General features: G+C 33.3%; 1 protein-coding gene across 2 annotated transcripts; it reads left to right on the plus strand.

The window, feature by feature from the left end:
- The first annotated feature begins 1,940 nt into the window (after nt 1-1,940).
- Nucleotides 1,941-17,481, plus strand: LOC111712230 (DDB1- and CUL4-associated factor 11). 2 transcript variants are annotated; one of them, XM_023486794.1, is made up of 22 exons: nt 2,137-2,226; nt 2,845-2,889; nt 3,150-3,251; nt 3,533-3,649; nt 4,336-4,401; nt 5,187-5,242; nt 5,551-5,612; nt 6,681-6,741; nt 7,101-7,163; nt 8,252-8,344; nt 8,907-8,993; nt 9,320-9,421; nt 10,680-10,758; nt 11,345-11,367; nt 11,870-11,934; nt 12,522-12,588; nt 13,350-13,420; nt 13,925-13,964; nt 15,030-15,135; nt 15,761-15,837; nt 16,411-16,530; nt 17,135-17,481. In XM_023486794.1, the coding sequence occupies exons 3-22, from the start codon at nt 3,176-3,178 to the stop codon at nt 17,249-17,251; spliced, it is 1,548 nt and encodes a 515-aa protein (XP_023342562.1). In that variant the 5' UTR covers nt 2,137-2,226; nt 2,845-2,889; nt 3,150-3,175; the 3' UTR covers nt 17,252-17,481. The 2 variants fall into 2 exon arrangements, with proteins under 2 accessions (XP_023342561.1, XP_023342562.1); XM_023486793.1 differs by lacking the exon at nt 2,845-2,889 and having other exon boundaries at nt 1,941-2,226.
- Nucleotides 17,482-17,742: the final 261 nt, after the last annotated feature.

Raw genomic sequence — 17,742 nt, forward strand, 5'->3', positions numbered from 1 at the left:
TCCCCTATGTATCTCCCATTTACAAAACCAGACTGATCACTATGAATTATTGTTGGTAAGACAAAATTAATCCTGTTAGCAATAACTGAGCTTATAAGTTTATATATGCTGTTCTGGAGTGTGATCGGTCTCCAATTTTCCAAAAACTGTTTAGGCTTTTCACCTTTGGGTAAAAGAGAGATAATTCCTATGGTCTGGGAACTTGGCAATTTGTTAATTATAAAGCTATATTTCATGGCATTTAGTATAGTTCTCCCCAAATATCTCCAAAAGCATTTATAAAAGGCATAAGTGAAGCCAGAGAAACCAGGAGTGGACCCATTTTTAGTTTTTTTGAGAGCATCTGTAAGTTCCTGTAAAGTAATGTCCTGCTCTAGATTATAGATCTGCTCATCAGTTAAATTTGGGCGTATATGTTCATTATTTAAAAATTCATTAATTTCCAATGAAATATGCTCATCTTTGTTACTATAAAGATCTTTATAATATTTCTGGATCTCTTGTTCAATTGCAGTCTGACTGTTAATATTCATTTCCCTTCCCTCTGCATCTTTAACAGTGAGTACTGAAATGTACTTCTGTGACGAAAGATTTTTTTCAATATTGAGAAAGTACTTAGTAGGCTTTTCACCCTCGATTTTGCTTAAAAGTCTACTGTTAAAATAACTAGATCTATTATGAAGTTCTCTAAACTCACTATATTGTCTCTCAGCAAGTTCAAGCTCATCAAAAATGGTTGGGTATGTTTCGCCAGAAGTAATTTTATTTTGAATAAGTTGAAGTTTGTTTAGAAGATCAATCTCAATTGTTCTGTTAAAACGTCTTTTTGCTGCACTATATGTAATTGTTTCATTTCTGATATCATTTAAGATCATATCTAACAGTATATGAGGGTCAACATTAAATTCCATTTGCTCTATCTCTGATATGTCTAAGTTCATAAACTGCAAAAAGTCATCATCAGAAGCATTTTGAAAAAAATTATCATGGGACGGATGGATTACATACTTGGCAAAGCATTTCTTAATTGTATAATTAATAGTATTTAAATAGTCTACATCTTTTAAGAGCTCCGAATTATGCTTCCATACTCCCTTCCCACGTGTAAATTGTGAGAAGTCTATTTTAAGAACAATTGGAGAATGATCAGACATGAATGCAGGAAATACAGACTGAGTATGAATAAAGGGTCGCATCGATTCAGTTAAGAGAAACATGTCAAGTCTTGCCCTTTGAGGTCCCCCTTTGCGAACCCAAGTAAAAAGTTTTTTATTCGGGTTCAGCGTCCTGAACGCATCAATAAAACCGTAATTTTCAATTAAATTATTCAGAGCTCTTCTTGCCCTAGGATTCCTTGGGCCTATATATCCATAATTATCAACATCATGATTAAGAGTCACATTAAAGTCTCCGGTTAATATACAGTTAGTAATTCCTGAATTCTGATAATGATCAAAAATTTGCTCATAAAATTCGGGACTGTCTTCATTAGGTCCATACAGTACACCTAGTAAAAAAACTTGACTATCAAATTCACATTTGAGCCATAAAAGGTTACCCTCATTATCACTAGTGTCGACATTCACCTTTATACAGCATTTTTTATTAATTAAAATTGCAACTCCCCTAGAGTTAGAAGTAAGACTGTTGAAATGACAAAAATAATTGATTTCATTTTTGATAAGAGTATGAATTTGTTCACTAAATCTAGTGTCAGTCAGGCATAAAATATCAGGTTTACTTTTAGAGATATGATCAAAGAATTGATTTCTTTTGCTTTTATCACCTAATCCATTTACATTTGCTGTTACTATATACTATTTATGGGTACAAATTAATGATAATAATTAATGTCGTCTTTTATTTCATAATTTCCCGCTCGAATGCCCCGTATCAATTTAATCTTACAAAATAAGCGTAATTGCAAAAGATCAAAAAGTACGCACTTTCAAGACATTCAGGCCAGTTTGTTGCGTACATTAAGGCTTCTAGTGGTTGCTTTAAGTACTACCCATTAACGTACTTTTCAACCTCTAACATTTGTAAAGACCAAACATGACAGAACTGATATTTGATTAGTTTATATATCAGAAATAGAAATGTTAAATGGAATAGTTTAAGTAATGTCCCAAGTAAATACTAAACTCACAGAACAGGAAGATATTCCCCGCCTTGAAGAAACAACAAGCAGGAATACTCAATCTTCTTCAGAGTCTTCAGATGACGGTAATATAATTAATAAATGTTCTGGTAGTTTGGTATATTCCTAGAGAACGATTTTTGGACCCCCCCCCAGGCCCCCCTCCTATCAATTTTGTACATGGATCTTACAGAAAGTGTCTTAACTTAACCTAACCCGTGGCCGTAGCACTCGGCCCCCTAGCCTGTCCTAGCCGCTTCGCTTGGTCCAGAAAGTGTCTTAACTAACCTAACCCGTGGCCGCAGCGCTCGGCTCCCTAGCCTATCCTAAATAATGATAAATAAATACTAATTTCTTCATGTACAAAATTGATAGGAGGGGGGGGGGGTCCAAAAAACGTTTACTAGGACAGACCCGGTAGTTTTCTAGTAAAAATTTGTGGAGCAAAAACATGCAAATTTGGGAGAATAATCTGTCCATTCAGAGAATAAATCTGCCAATTTTAGCCAAAATGCCAATCGAGACGTTCAGTGCTTGATTGGTTAATAATCCTTAATTACCTAAATACAAATCCTTAATTTTAACGTTTAATTTAATAAGTTAAGGGTTTAGGTTGGGGTGATAAAAGGTGGGCGGTTGCGCGCCTAGGTAAACAGACAAACTGTACTTCATAGTTAGGACACGCTAGGGGTTCATTTTTTCAGATTAGACGCGTGAACTAAGAAGTAGAGGGGTACTGGTTTCTCTAGGAAATATAAATCGTCTTTAACCTGAGTCGGATTCAGCTTTGTTCTGAGCTTGATCTGAGTAAATGCAGGGATCATCTCCGAATCAGGGTCCAAGAATCGTGATCAGTGAATCAATCTTATTAGACTCAAAGCATCTAGGCGTGTTTAGTGAACATATTTGGATCAGGATTTCGGTTCTTCTTAAGAAGATTAAACCAATTAAACTTTGTTCATAATACTTTTACGACCTTTACACATTGTTGATTTATAATTTCTCTAAGATAACGAGGGTATCCAAACTGCAGCAATGGAAACCAGTTTACGAAGCATAATTAGAGCTCTGACAGGAGGAGCCAGCACTATTTCTTTTGCAGCAAGCGACGGTAAGAAATGTTTTTGGATATTTCCCCCCATCCCAGAAAATTTATAGAACTATTACTCCACTATACTGAAGTTTTAATTTTTAAACTTTTTAATTTACTTATGTCCCCGATATTCAACCTTTCCTTAGTTTTTACATATTCCTTTCTAAATAATGATTTATTCCTGAAAGATATTTACGGTTAGCTTTTCGAATGAAAATAAATTCATAGAATCCTTTAAATATGATTAAGAAGAGATTAATTTTCTCTTATAGTTAAACTGTTAATTAAACATGTTATAGACGATGATAGAAACGTTTTGAGTATATCTGACGAGACGGACGATTCTGATTCGGCAGGTTCTGGGGAGCTTCCCTACTCGTACAGACCAGTCCCAACCATGCATCCTTCTAGTATAGGTAGACCCCCCCCCCCCTCTCAACTAAAAACACAAAAACATTAATTTTCTTTGTTTTCTGAAATTATTACTTACAAATTCACTCTGGTTGGTTTGGTTTTTATTATATTAAAATATTAATACCCCCTCCCCCCAGAAATACTTTTTTATATAGTTTATTAGCTGATTTCGGGGGAAATGAATACATTTTGGATCAAGTCATTAGAAAGTATCAAAAACGATGAAAAAGCTTGTTTTTAGATGTATAATTCTTTTTTTTTTTAAATATTTGTATCGCTTTATACAACCACAGCATATGGTCGCAGCGCAAGCGCTCTGTCCAGAAATTGTCTTCGCTTTAATGAAACTTCTTTAAAGAAAATTATCATATCTTAAAATAATGGTTTGGAGGAATCTATATCTAAGTTCGGGCCATGAACTCTTTCTCTCAAAGTATTCTGTAGTAATATTTTAAAACCGGATCAGAATTAAAGTTAAATACAGCAAATTCCATATTAAAGTTTCATTAGTTCAAGAAAAAAAATTGTTGAGCACAATTAAATTTTCATCATCAATTACAAAATTTTGACAAAATCTCGCAATATTTTTTGATAAACACTGTCAATCTCTCTCTCTCTTTTTCTCCCCCCGCCATCCCCGGACCTTCCCCATATAAAAATATATTTTATTAATACATGATATGTTCAGATACGTCCTATATAGTGCAGAATGAGATTAGTGTCACCAGTTGCTTTTCAGAGCAACCGCTAAAAGGGACATGGGCTAAAAAATTTATTTATAGAAATATTATCAAAATCTTCTTAAAAATTTATGTTTATAAGAACTAATCCGAAAAATGTCTAAAAACTTATTTAGAATCATATTTAGAACACTAAAAGGTTTCTCACAAATTTTACTTCTACTTATTCGTTTGTTCCATTGTTTTGTAAGAACACAGTATAAAACATTTTTTTAAATTACTTCTTTTTTGAATTTAATATTAGTTACTTTAAAGGGACTATAGATATAATTTCTAGGGAGTTTTTTTAAAGAGTGCTTTATCCGATTAACAACGACAACAGTCAAACCTTATTTGTAATTGTGGTTTCTATATAAAGATGATTTAGTGATATTGGGATTTCGGCTGCAGCAGAAACAAAATGTAGGAAATTTGTCCGAATTAAACACTTTCGAAGCTATAAAACGATTTTATAACCTTTTTATTTGTTAGCAAAGTTTAAAGGTTACCGTTGTGAATCGAACATCTTTTCATTAAATGGAGGGTCGCTTACGAAGTTCGTTACTTTTGGTTGGAAAAACAAAGCACCAAGCTCTGAAGTCAAGTATGATTAAAGTCAACAAGAAACTAGAGGCTCATGGTGTGTTGACATTTTATGAGTAGAGCTTAGGATTCATTTCATTTTGACGTTGATCCGGGTTTACGACGAAAAGAATAAAATTAATTTTAAAAAATTTAACTTTTAACGCAAAATATTTGTTTTAGTCAGTCGTCATTCCATTTTCATATGATATATAAAGTAACCCATGTATTTGAATAGACTGTAATATTCACAAGTTCCTACAAGATCGAGCTCTTGGGATTCGTAAACCACAGGTTTGAACTCTTCACACCCTTAAAAATATTGGACTGTTTGTAATGACCTATTTAAAACGTTTCTTTTTGTCTTTTGATATGACGACTTCACTGAAAATTTTGAAAACTTTTTTCCATAGTCTCTTTAATCTCTCTATATATATATACTTTGCTTGTCTGTCTGTTTCTTTGTATCCAATAAACGTGTACACAAAGAAAACATGTTCACAATTGAAATAGAAGATGGGCGCCCTAATAGCCTAGTCTTTTAAAGTACAATACAATTTAAATTTTTAACATTATTTTTTTTAAATGCTAATATTTTTTAGAGTGTAAAAAGACTGAATTCTACGCTTCTTCCTGATACAGAGACTAAAGTTGCCGCTTTTAAGTAAGTTTTCAGATAGTTTCCCCTGTTTTGGGTTAGTTGCGACTCTTCTAAGCCTCAATCTAGCTAACATTAGGGTAATTTACATAATCTCTCAATCTGTATGGATCCGACCATCGCAGAGGAATGTTAGCTTAAGTTCTCTAGCCTGGAGAGAGTGCGCTGGAGCGCTGAATTAGATATAAAAGTCTATATTAAGGTCACTGCTCTCCTCAAACTGAAAACAAGCAAAAAAATATAGAAAGGGTGATTCAGATTGAAACATCCTGTGGGCTTAATGTTTTGGAGTTCTTCTCGATATTTAAATATATACAGACGGGGGAACAGTGCCTTCAATGGACTTAAAATCAAATACCACAATCCTGCTTTACTATCCTGACATTGGATACTTGATTACTTAATCCTCATGGCAGACCTCTGACAATGCATGGCAAGAGACACACACACTCCCCGTGTTTTAAAGCGATGAGAGAGCATGCTTAGCGTGTTATTCTTCTTTAAAAAATTTAACCTGTCCTAAGCAGTAGTCTGATTACTCAGTGAGCAAAAGCTGTTGGTTCCAATTTTTCTTTATTGGCAGGTGTGGGGTTTACTGCTTTAGCAGAATATTGACAATCCCTTTTCACAAACATTAACATTCGTATAAATGGCAATTTTGTTACTTTTAACAAATCTGATGACCTTAGAATACATATTACATGTAACGTTAATGGTCTCATTGTACAACAGCTATCGGGATTTTTTTTCGCATTCCGCTGACTCGTTATTCACTTTTCTTCACTTTTCTTGACTTTTTAGAAATCAAGTTTTCCTAAATTAATATATTGACATTTCTAGGAATAAAGTTTTCCTGAATTAATATATTGATATTTTTAGGAATAAAGTTTTCCTTAATAAATATATTGATATTTTTAGGAATAAAGTTTTCTTGAATAAATATATTGATATTTTTAGGAATAATGTTTTCTTGAATAAATATATTGATATTTTTAGGAATAAAGTTTTCCTGAATAAATATATTGATATTTTTAGGAATAATGTTTTCTTGAATAAATATATTAATATTTCTAGGAATAAAGTTTTCTGTGGAGTTCATGGAAGAGAAGGGGATATATTTCTTAGTGCATGCCAGGTTATATTATTTCTTAAAAGAGAAACTTTTGATAAATCAAAGTTGCAGATTTACATTAAGCTAATTTTTCAGCTTTGCCGCGCGAAGTGTTCTAATGTGAACTCTACTTTAGAAATCGTCTTAAGCACATTATCCCTTATTTATATATATATATGTAGAGTGAAGACTTGAAGGCACATTTGCCGTGTTTTGTCCATTCCTAAAAATATGTTTAACATTACTTAATAAAATTACATTTTTATGCAGAATTTGTGGATTTGAAATTAGTTTTTACTTTTACTTTCTTTTTCTATTGTAAGAACTTTTATCAGTTTTTTAGGATATTTAAAAGTGAAAAATCATAATTTTTTTAATTTTAGGACAAACAACTTAGAGTGTTTGATACAAGCCGAGGAAATTTTAAGCTTTTGCAAACAATTCCGGTAACTTAATCTTTTAGATGTCTATAAATATAAATAGTAATCTCTGTTTGTTTGAATTTGAATCACTTGACCGAATTTTGATTTGGGAACTTGGTAGAACTACAGGAATGTTTTAATTTGTATTCTAGATTATAAGATGAGAAGATTGACATTTATAGGGAAGGTTTTATTACCAGCCAAGCTGGGCTAAGTTTGATTGACTGATCAGCTAAAGGCAAGGAGTATGGAATAGTAGGGAGATACAACTGACGCGGCCTAAAGGCAAGGAGTATGGAATAGTAGGGAGATACAACTGACGCGGCCTGCCCTACCATATGATCATTGATCATACATGCTTTGCAGACGGGTACTCCATTTGTATAACAAATATTCAGAATAGGTTATTGTATACGCGGTTATTGTACATCAGTCAGATATTTCTTATTCAAATGGAGTGCCGTCTGCAAAGCATATATAATCATATGGTAGGGCGGGCCGCTTCAGTTATATCTCCCTTCTATTTCATACTCCTTGCCTAAAGGGTAGTGAAGTTTTAATTGATTTATAAATTGAAATCAATATTGATTTGTTCAGTGAATTCTTGATTGATTTATAAACTGGATTAACTGGAGGGTAAATAAACTGATAAACTAAAAGGTTATTTAACTGACTGTTTGACCAACTGATTAGCTGAAGGGTTTTATTGGCGAATTTACTGAGGCTTGATTGATTTCTTAACTGGATTACCTGGGAGGGTAATTAACTGATTGACTTAGGGGTTATTTAACTGAACACTTGACTAACTATCTGATGGTTTTAAGATTAGTTTAATGATTTACTGCTTAATTTAACGAGTCATTATAAACTGAAGGGTTAAATGACTTGGTAAAAGTCTGATAAACTGAAGGGTTGAATGATTTGGTAAATGACTGATAAACTGAAGGGTTAAATGATTTGTTGAAAGACTGAAAACCGAAGAGTTAAATGTTTTGGTAAATGACTGATAAACTGAAGGGTTCAATGATTTGGTAAAAAGTCTGATAAACTGAAGAGTTAAATGATTTATTAAAAGTCTGAAAAACTGAAGGTTTGATTGATTGATTATCTAGGCCCGTGATGTAGGGTGGAGTATTCTAGATGTCGCACTGAACCCAACAGGAACTCATCTTGTTTACTCTTCATGGAACGATTATCTTTATCAGGTAAATTCTCCTCCTCGGGACCCCGCTTCTTCTCCTCATTTTTCCCAATCATGACATCACCCCAACTCTTCTCTTTCACTACTTACCCCCATACCCNACTACAACCCCCCTCCCCTCTACCTCAGGTTCACTTCAACCCACCATTCTTGTCCCTTTTCCTCTTTGGCAACGCATTTCCCCCCCGCCTCTCTTGTATTAAGGCCCGATGACGGTCTGGGGATTCCACATTAAGGATCTACCACGACCATTTATTTAATTTAATTATTATTTACTCTCACTGATGTAATGAGAACATGTGATATAATCATTGTCAGGTGATTATTTTGATGTGATCAATACCATTGTGATGAGCTTATTGTGATTTGGTAATTGTGACGGGATCATTGGTGTGTGATTATTGTCATGTCAAGTCAAGTGATCGTAATGATGTGATCATTTTGATGTAATCATTGCAACGTGATCATTGGGTTGTGATGTGATCATTTTTATTTGATACGATGGTGATCAATGTGATGTGATCATTTTGATTTTTGATGTAAAGAAAACTGTATGAAATATTTAGGTTCACATCCTTGGTGATAACTATTCTGAGGATGGATATTCTGTTGAACAGATTCCTCTGTGTTTAGATCCACCTACACACAATCAGGTCAGACAATCTTTTCATTTTTAATACAGGGGGTATATACTTTTACAGGGGGTATATACTTTTACGGGGTTATACAGTTTTTACAGAGGGTATATACTTTTTACAGAGTGTACATATTTCTAAGCTAGTTTAGGGGAGATAGGGTTAATGAAACTTGATATTTAGATTGTTTTACGTTGTCCAAAACATAGATTTGATTTTTCTAGTTCTGTATATTCTCTGTGAGATTCAGCCAAGATTCATAAACTAAGATCTGATTATTCTAGTTCTGTATATTCTCTGTGAGATTCAGCCAAGATTCCTAAACTAAGATCTGATTATTCTAGTTCTGTATATTCTCTGTGAGATTCAGCCAAGATTCATCAGAACTGTTGGGAGGAGCTAACGATGGATGTCTTTACTTGTATGACAGAGAGTCACATTCGCAGGTGAGGAGAAGGAGGAGGTGGTGGTGTTGAGTCGTTTTCAAGAAATGGGCCCTGGTTTAAGGAAGACGACATTCACATTACATAAATTGTGGTATATATACATTAAGTGAACTTAAAAATTGTAAATTAAAACTCAGACTAATTTAAACTGTATGCCATATGCAAGTGAACTCTCATGTTTATACTTCATCATCGTTCTTTGTTGAAAATCTGCACTTTTAACATGTCTGCAAGTTAATTGATTTGGTGGTTAGTCACTTGAACTAACGTCTTAGGAACTAGAGATATTTTCACTTTTGTTTATAATGACAATTTTTCGGTTTGGTTTTGCTTTCTAGATTTTTGTTTCATTTCAACATATTTTTTTATTTGCATTTAAATGTTTTATGTCACTATTTTATGAAAAAAAAAGTGATTCAATTGAAGTCCTTTCTACTTTCAGTGGCCCTTATGATGTAATCTTCTAAATATAAATTTGGCTTGTCTGTCTATCTGTTTGTCTGTTTGTATCCTATAAACGTCAAAACGGCTGAACCGATCGGGCCCAAATTTTTTGTGGGACATCTAGGGACTTCAGGGAAGGTTTATGAATCATCAAAATTTCAAATATTTTTCTCCATCAAAATTCAATCGTCATTAAATTTTTAAAAATTTTGAAAATCCGCGAATTATTTTTGTTTTGTTTTACGATGTACACAAAGAGAACATGTTCACAACTAATTTAGAAGATGGGCGCGAAGCGCCCTCTAAGGCTAGAAAGAAGGGCGCGAAGCGCCTTGAATTTCTAGTTATTCAAATTGCTACATTTGTATGTTGGTAACATGAACAATTGTCAAAATAATCAATATCTCAAACGACAGTAGGTCAGACATAATGGCATCTTCTTATCCAAATTCTTGCAGCATAAATTAAATGTCTTTCTTAAACCAGGGCCAATTAGAAATTGCAAAACTCATGCATGGTGCTAAGCAAAAAGTACTAAGATATCATTGTTTTCCTTTCTCAAAATTGATAATTTTCAATTGTGATTTCTCGTTTAAATAATGGGAGAACAAATATTTTTATGGTGATACATTTTCTGGTGAATATAATCTTTAATTTTATTTTGATTGAAGGATGATTGATTGACGATTGATTGATTGATTGATTGACGATTGATTGATTGATTGATTGACGATTGATTGATTGATTGCTGATTAATTGAGAGTTGATTGATTGAGTGATGATTAATTGATGCTTGATTGATTGTATTATTTAGAGAATGACTATACAAGCGCATGATAGTGATGTGAACGCAGTTTGTTTTGTTGATGAAACTACGCAGATTCTAGCTTCAGGTTTCATATTAGAGTTTCTTTTATTTCGGGATACGGACTTATAAAGATAGTTAAAAAAGTATTCATAAAAATTATGGCAATATGATTAATGACAAGCTGAAGGACGTTGCCCGTGGAAAAAAACTTGAAATTTGGTCGGCTATAGTAAAGATATATATGAATGTCTTGTTTTATTATGTAGATTCCATGTCGGGTTCCCTTTCACATCTTATAATTATTATTATTAGAGATGACTAGCTGAAGGGCCCGGCGTTGCCCGTGTAAAAAAATTTGAATTTTTGTTAAAATATTTTTAAAAAATTGAAAAAATAAAATTTCGGATGTCATGTTTTATTATATAGTTATAAATAATGATAATTATAGAAATAATAATAATGATAATAATTTTTTAATAATCTGGAGGTACACAAATATCAGACACTAAGCAAGATTTGTCACTCTTTTTTATTATTTCCCATAATTCAGCGAAAAAAATATTTATACTAAGTGAACATTTGGAGCGGTAATGATTGGTCTAGAAAAATATATAGATTTAAATCTTTAATTCACTTCAACATAACTTTGTATGATTAACTATTTATTTCAGGAGGTGATGACGGACTTTGCAGGGTAAATATTTTCTTTTTACATGAATATTTAAATAAATATTAAGAAATGTTAGAAAAATTTTTCCATCAGGCTGGGCATCAACATGCTGCAAAGCACAAAATAATTAGCTGTGAAATAGTGATTTATTAAAACAGACGAGTATTTTTACTTGCTACGACTTCGTTCAACTGCTTCTGCTTATCTGCCCGTCAGAACTTAAAATTTAGGCGTTAATCCATTTTGATGCGGATCCGGTTTTGTGCGAAACTTAATTTTACATTAAGATAGAATAGGTCTTTAAAATCTACTTCTTTCCTCTTTGAGTATTTTCCGCACAACGACCTTCCCTGTTTCGTGGAGATTTTTTTTGTATATTTGATATGAACTTTTTGACTTTTGGATTCCTTGGACTTGATTTAAACTTATAATACCCAGTTTTCAGTTCTCGTTTCTATTCATAAGTTCCTGTCTCTGAGTTATTTGTTAAGTCTTGTGAAGTTAATGTAGTATTTAATTTGTCAAGGTTTGGGATCGGAGATCTTTACGAGAATCCAATCCTCAGCCAGTTGGTACTCTTGCTGGTCACAGGTAACATTAAGCATTTTTTATCCACCATTATTTTTATAAAGTAAAGGTTGATTTCTTGGTTGGTAGTTTATAGTTAAAGAATAAATAAAGAATGGATTAATGATGCCAAATGTATAATAAAGGGTTTATATTTTACAAAATCACCCCTCTTCATTTTCCCCATCTTTAAATGTAGTTTTTCATTTCAGCAAAAGAAAATCCTGAAAATAATTCTATATACTCATAGAAAAAAAGATCTGTGTAGATTTGAGTGAAGGGAAAATTATTTTTGAATTATGTTGAATTGATGGGCAGTAAAGAAAACGAAGACGTTAGAGATTGCTGATTTTTGATAAAGAAAGAAGTTAGGAATGTTTTTAAATTTGCTGAATTAGGGAAAATAAATAAATGTTTGGATAAAAATTAAAAAGTATGGAAAAGTATGAAAAAGTATGAAAAAATTTGCCTTTTCATGTGAAATTTATCATTTTTCCCCCTAGATTAAAAAAAATCATTACCCCCAGGTGGTAATTCTTAAAAATGTACACCCCTGACTGATTGATTGATTGATTGGTTTGAGTTGATTTGATAATTTGTCCATTATTTAGGGACGGTATAGCTTATGTTGATCCTAGAGGAGATGGTAGATATATAATTACAAACAGCAAAGATCAGGTCATTCATCATTTACACCTATCTCAACAATTTTGTTAAAACTTTCACGAGTATTTCTACTGAGCTCCTCTGGATAATTTTGCCTATGTAATATTTCCCATCTCGAGTCCCTGTGGCCTTTTCGTTAAAGAATACATCAAGATTATTTCATCTCGTTTAAGAATTTCCTTTATTACATTTTTTTCCTGATTAGATTATCATATTATCTTATTATGAACTAGCTGAAGTGCTCGTCATTGTCCGTGGAATTAAATTTTTTGTTTGTTTTTAGCCTATTTATCCCCCTGGCACCTTTGGGTTCTCTCAAAGAAATTCAGCCAATTGGTCCTGCCGTTTTGCCGGCTATAGCTAACATATATTCAAATATATATATATATGAGCAAAGAGTTTTATTATATAATTGATTTGTAGAGTATGAAACTGTGGTATATCAGGAAGTATAAGTACATGAATATTTGTAGAGTATTAAACTGCGGGATATCAGGAAGTATACATACATGCATATTTGTAGAGTATTAAACTGTGGGATATCAGGAAGTATAATTACATGCATATTTGTAGAGTATTAAACTGTGGGATATCAGGAAGTATAAGTACATGAATATTTGTAGAGTATTAAACTGCGGGATATCAGGAAGTATAAGTACATGTATATTTGTAGAGTATGAAACTGTGGTATATCAGGAAGTATAAGTACATGTATATTTGTAGAGTATTAAACTGCGGGATATCAGGAAGTATAAGTACATGTATATTTGTAGAGTATTAAACTGTGGGATATCAGGAAGTTCTCTAGAGAATCTGATGTGGAGGAGGGAAGACGAGCTGTCAGGTTAGTTAACAGGGGTATTTATTTTCTTTAAAAATTATCCCCCACCCAGTTAACATTTTTTTATGCCAGTCTTTTATCAATGTTAGCCCAACATTTTTATGATTTTTTTTAATGAATGAGGGATTTTTTTGGGGGAAAAATGAGTTTATTTTAAATATTATTTTAAAGGAGTGATTCTTTACAAGAGTTCCTCCTTATTGTTAAATAAAAGGATCGATAGCTAAAAAAAAGAGGCGACCATTTAAAAAAAAAGATTTGAAAATAAGGAAGAAAAAGTTTATTTATCACTTTTAAGATTTAGTGTTTAAAGATTTAGAAATTGGTTAACTGTATTCAAATTGGTCCTTTTTTTCAATTCAATGCAAATCTGCAGTTCGGTAGCACATTATTTTGGAGCTTAATCATTGAAAAGAAATATTTTGTCATTTATCATGTACTCGTTTTATTTTTCACGAACACTAATTTTAGAAGGAAAAGCGAGTTTTTACTTTTATATTATTTTAGTAAGAACATGCAGTGGGATTATAGATGGGAGAGACCAAAGGTAAAAATATAAACAATGTTATCTTCTATTTGTAAGTGTGGTAGCACTAACCTGTCCTAGTCCAAAGCCTGACTTCCAGATCTGAAACATCAGATCGTTCAACACATGGTACATGATGTATTAAAACATGAAAGGCCATCACATAAACACTTAGGAGAAAGTAAGGAATGGTGAGGATATGTGATCAGGCGAGGAAAGTGGAGAGGGTAGGAGAAGGTAGGTTCAGGTAGGAGAGAAGGTAAGTTCAGGTAGGAGAGAAAGTAGGCTCAGGTAGGAGAGAAGGTAAGTTTAGGTTGCAGAGAAGGTAGGAGAAGGTAGGTGAGAAGATTAGTTAGTTCAGAGCTGAAAACTTTAGAATGGTGGATATCAGGATTAATGCTTAATCCACTCTTTTTCTTAATCTCCAGATTAAATATTGCTTATACTCCTCATGAACTTAATCTCCAGATTAAATAACAGATCGGGATTAAGGATATCCCATTCTAAAGTTTTCATCTCAGGAGAGAAGGTAGGCTCGGGTATGAGAGAGGGTTGGAGAAGCTAGACTTAGGTAGGTGAGTAGGTAGGAGAAGGTAGGAGAGAAGGTAGGAGAAGGTAGGAGAGAAGATAAGTTCAGGTAGGAGAGAAGGTAAGGAACTGTATTCTCAATTCATAAAGAATGGAGAATATATTCAGGTAAGCGTTTACAATCCATAAATTAGATTTTTAACGATTCTAACAAAATTTTACGAGTCAAAATAAATTCAACAATTTAATAAGAGAACGATTTAGAACACTGGGCCAAGAATATTTGGAATTGCGGGAAGGTCAAATACCTCAAAAAAAATATATTATTACGTTCACCTTTTGATTTATTTAAAGTTAATTATTCAAATCGCGTTGCCAAAAACCAAATGTTTAATTGAATTCTAAAGCACTATTCATGAGGTTCAATTTTAAAATAGTTTAATACAATTACTTGCCATCATTTGTTACTGTTGTTTGTTATTGTTGGTGATTGTTTGTTATTGTTTGATATTGTTTGATATTGTTTGGAATTGTTTGAAATTGATTAAAATTGCTCAGGGTGGGTTAGCCAGGCTTAAAGGAGATTCCAGTATTATGAGTTATACTGGACACTCAGTTCTTCAAACCCTGATACGCTGTCATTTCTCCCCAGAGCACAGTACAGGTACACATTTAACAATATAAAGTTCTCTGCACAATACAGTCAGTGCTAAGCGCTCGGCCCACCTACCTCAGCCACTGCGATTGGCACACCCATCCTAGTCGCTGCGCTCTTTTCAAAAATCTGACTTGACTCGATATAAAGACCAGGTCCTGCAGAGTTGGGGGAGCTTTCAAATCACATTCTTAGAATAAGAATAAATTAACTATTGATGATAGAAATAGGGGGTAGTAAAAAGGTTCCGTAATTTTAACAGTTTGCTNGGTCTGTGAAACTGGCTATATAGGAATGAGCCGTGGCAAAAGACGAATTGAAGTCCGAAATAAATTTATTTCAAGTAGCCCTTCATGCGAAGATGGTAATGTCCGATTCACAACAGTGTCTTATCAAAAATGTGGAAGATAAATGTCGTTTTACTCACTCGGATAAGTGTTCATTTCTGTGAATTTGTCCATCGCTTGTCTCTGTTGCAGTCTCTTTTGCAGAGAAACCAGAATTGTAAATAGGGCATTGCCATCTTTGCTGGGAGGGTCACTTGAAATTACGTATATAGTCCATTTAAGAACAAATTACACATCAGGAAGAAGACAGAGAACGCGATTCCCAATGAGATCACAAATAATTTCAGGACAGCGGTATATCTATACTGGATGTGCTTCTGGTAGAGTTGTGATTTATGATGTTTTAACAGGAGAGATAGTTCAGGTAAAGATAGTAACACAATTTTACTAACAATAACCTTGTCGTGTTTGATCGATGTGTTCGTGAATTAGATTAAATTAAATTTGTTAGTACGATATTGATTGAATTTTAACTGTATTAAAATGTCACTGAATTGAATTATGATTGGATTGTTAACGAGTTTTAGAAACGGTATTCTGGAGGGTCGCCATTATTAGTTTCAATTCCCAAACATGAACTGACTGACTGATTGATTGATTATTGAAGCCCTTGTCCAAGCCTCGTGGGTCCCAAAACATAAATTAAAATTTTAATGATTAAGTTAGTTGGTTAATTGGTTAGTTAATGAATTGATTGATTGATTGATTGGTTGATTTATTGGATGATTGATTGTTTTTTGTTTGTTTTTTTGTCTGGTTGTTTGGTTTTTTGGTTGTTTGGTTGTTTGTTGTTATTTTGAAGACCTTATTTGGGAACTGTGGTGTGCCCTGGCATCCCTAGATTCATTAACAGTTATTGTTTTGTTGGTTGGGTTGTTGATTGATTGATTGATTGATTAATTGATTGATTGATTAATTGATAAACTGTATTGTTAAGACCTTGTCTGGGCACCGTGCATGTGTCCGTGATGTGTCCTGGCATCCCTACTACCCAGAGATCCTGTCCTCCTCCTGGGACTTCTCCATAAATAAATGGGAACACGCCGGAGTAGCCAAGGTAGGGGCGGAGTAGGGAATATATGTTTAAAGGGAATGTCAATGTAATTTTAACTCACCTTTATTTGGAGAATTACTAAAATCTTTTTAAAAGGAACTATTGTGATTCCATCTATCGGATAATTAGCTATTTATTGCACTTTAAGATCAAAGCATCCCTTTCTGTTGCGTTTAGTCCTTTTACCATTATTGTTTTCTCAATATATTCCTAAGCACATCTAGATGAAAGGTTAAGGCCTCGGAAGAATGTAATACATGATTTTTGACATGGTTTTTCTCGTTTATCTTCATTTTTATGGACCCTGGTACCTGATTTAATAAAAAGCGATAAGTATTTGAATCGCGATAAGTAGTTGAACCGCATAGAAGATCTTGAATCACTCCTCTTGTGCGCCGATTTAAGCTGTAGAGAAGTGGTTGAACCACGTCTACGCGGCGCTCAGCCATGTCTTGTTGTTCATGAAATTTGGTCCCAGTTACCTGATTTAACAAATAGTGAGAAATCGTTAAGCTTAATAAACGTATTGAATCCCCTGTGTGTCGGAATTGGCTTAACTTAATCTCCTTAGTTCATCTACTTCTCACTGTTTACTTTTGTTGATTAGGAGGAAGTAGAGGAACTCAGTAAACTCAAAGAACCACCGCCGAAGAAGAAGCGGAAGAAAATTTGCCGGATTTCCGGTTTAGGCCGAGAACAGCTGCTTGATCTATTCACGGACTAAACACGTTCTAAATATAATCCAGATATCTGGTGTTTAAAGTAATATATTGATATTTCAGGAATTTGTATTTCCAAAATTCTCCACTATATTATCAAAAAAAGAAATAATGCCCCCTCCCCCCTCCCCCAAACTTTTTAATATAGTTTTACACACATCCTGTCATCACTGGAATAGAAAATTATAGAAATCTTTATATATTAGAATTGACCTGCCCCCCCCCCCCCTCTTTTGCTATTAAAAGGTTTAAATAAAAAGTTTGTTCATCATTTGAACACACCTTAATTTACAAATTATGAATTTTTTTGGGAAATCGGACAAAACAATGAAACTTATTTTAGGAAAATTCTTTAATCAAGAAACAAGTTGAGGCTTTAAGTTAGTTAAGTTAAATCGTAAGTTTAACATTTTTTAATGTAAAAAAGTTGGCATGACACTAATGTAAATAATATAAATAGCAAAAAAACTTAAATAAATTGTGGTGGCTTTTGCCC

The sequence above is a fragment of the Eurytemora carolleeae genome, unplaced genomic scaffold (genome assembly GCF_000591075.1).
Source record: "Eurytemora carolleeae unplaced genomic scaffold, Eaff_2.0 scaffold1245, whole genome shotgun sequence".
NCBI lineage: Eukaryota > Metazoa > Arthropoda > Copepoda > Calanoida > Temoridae > Eurytemora > Eurytemora carolleeae.

Excerpts from the sequence above, each read along its gene's own strand:
- LOC111712230 (XM_023486793.1), top strand. The coding sequence starts at position 2,124 with ATGTCCCAAGTAAATACTAAACTCACAGAACAGGAAGATATTCCCCGC. Across the intron at positions 11,368-11,869 it reads GTGATGACGGACTTTGCAGG|GTTTGGGATCGGAGATCTTT; the intron begins GTAAATATTTTC and ends TAATTTGTCAAG. Across the intron at positions 12,589-13,349 it reads TTACAAACAGCAAAGATCAG|AGTATTAAACTGTGGGATAT; the intron begins GTCATTCATCAT and ends GTATATTTGTAG.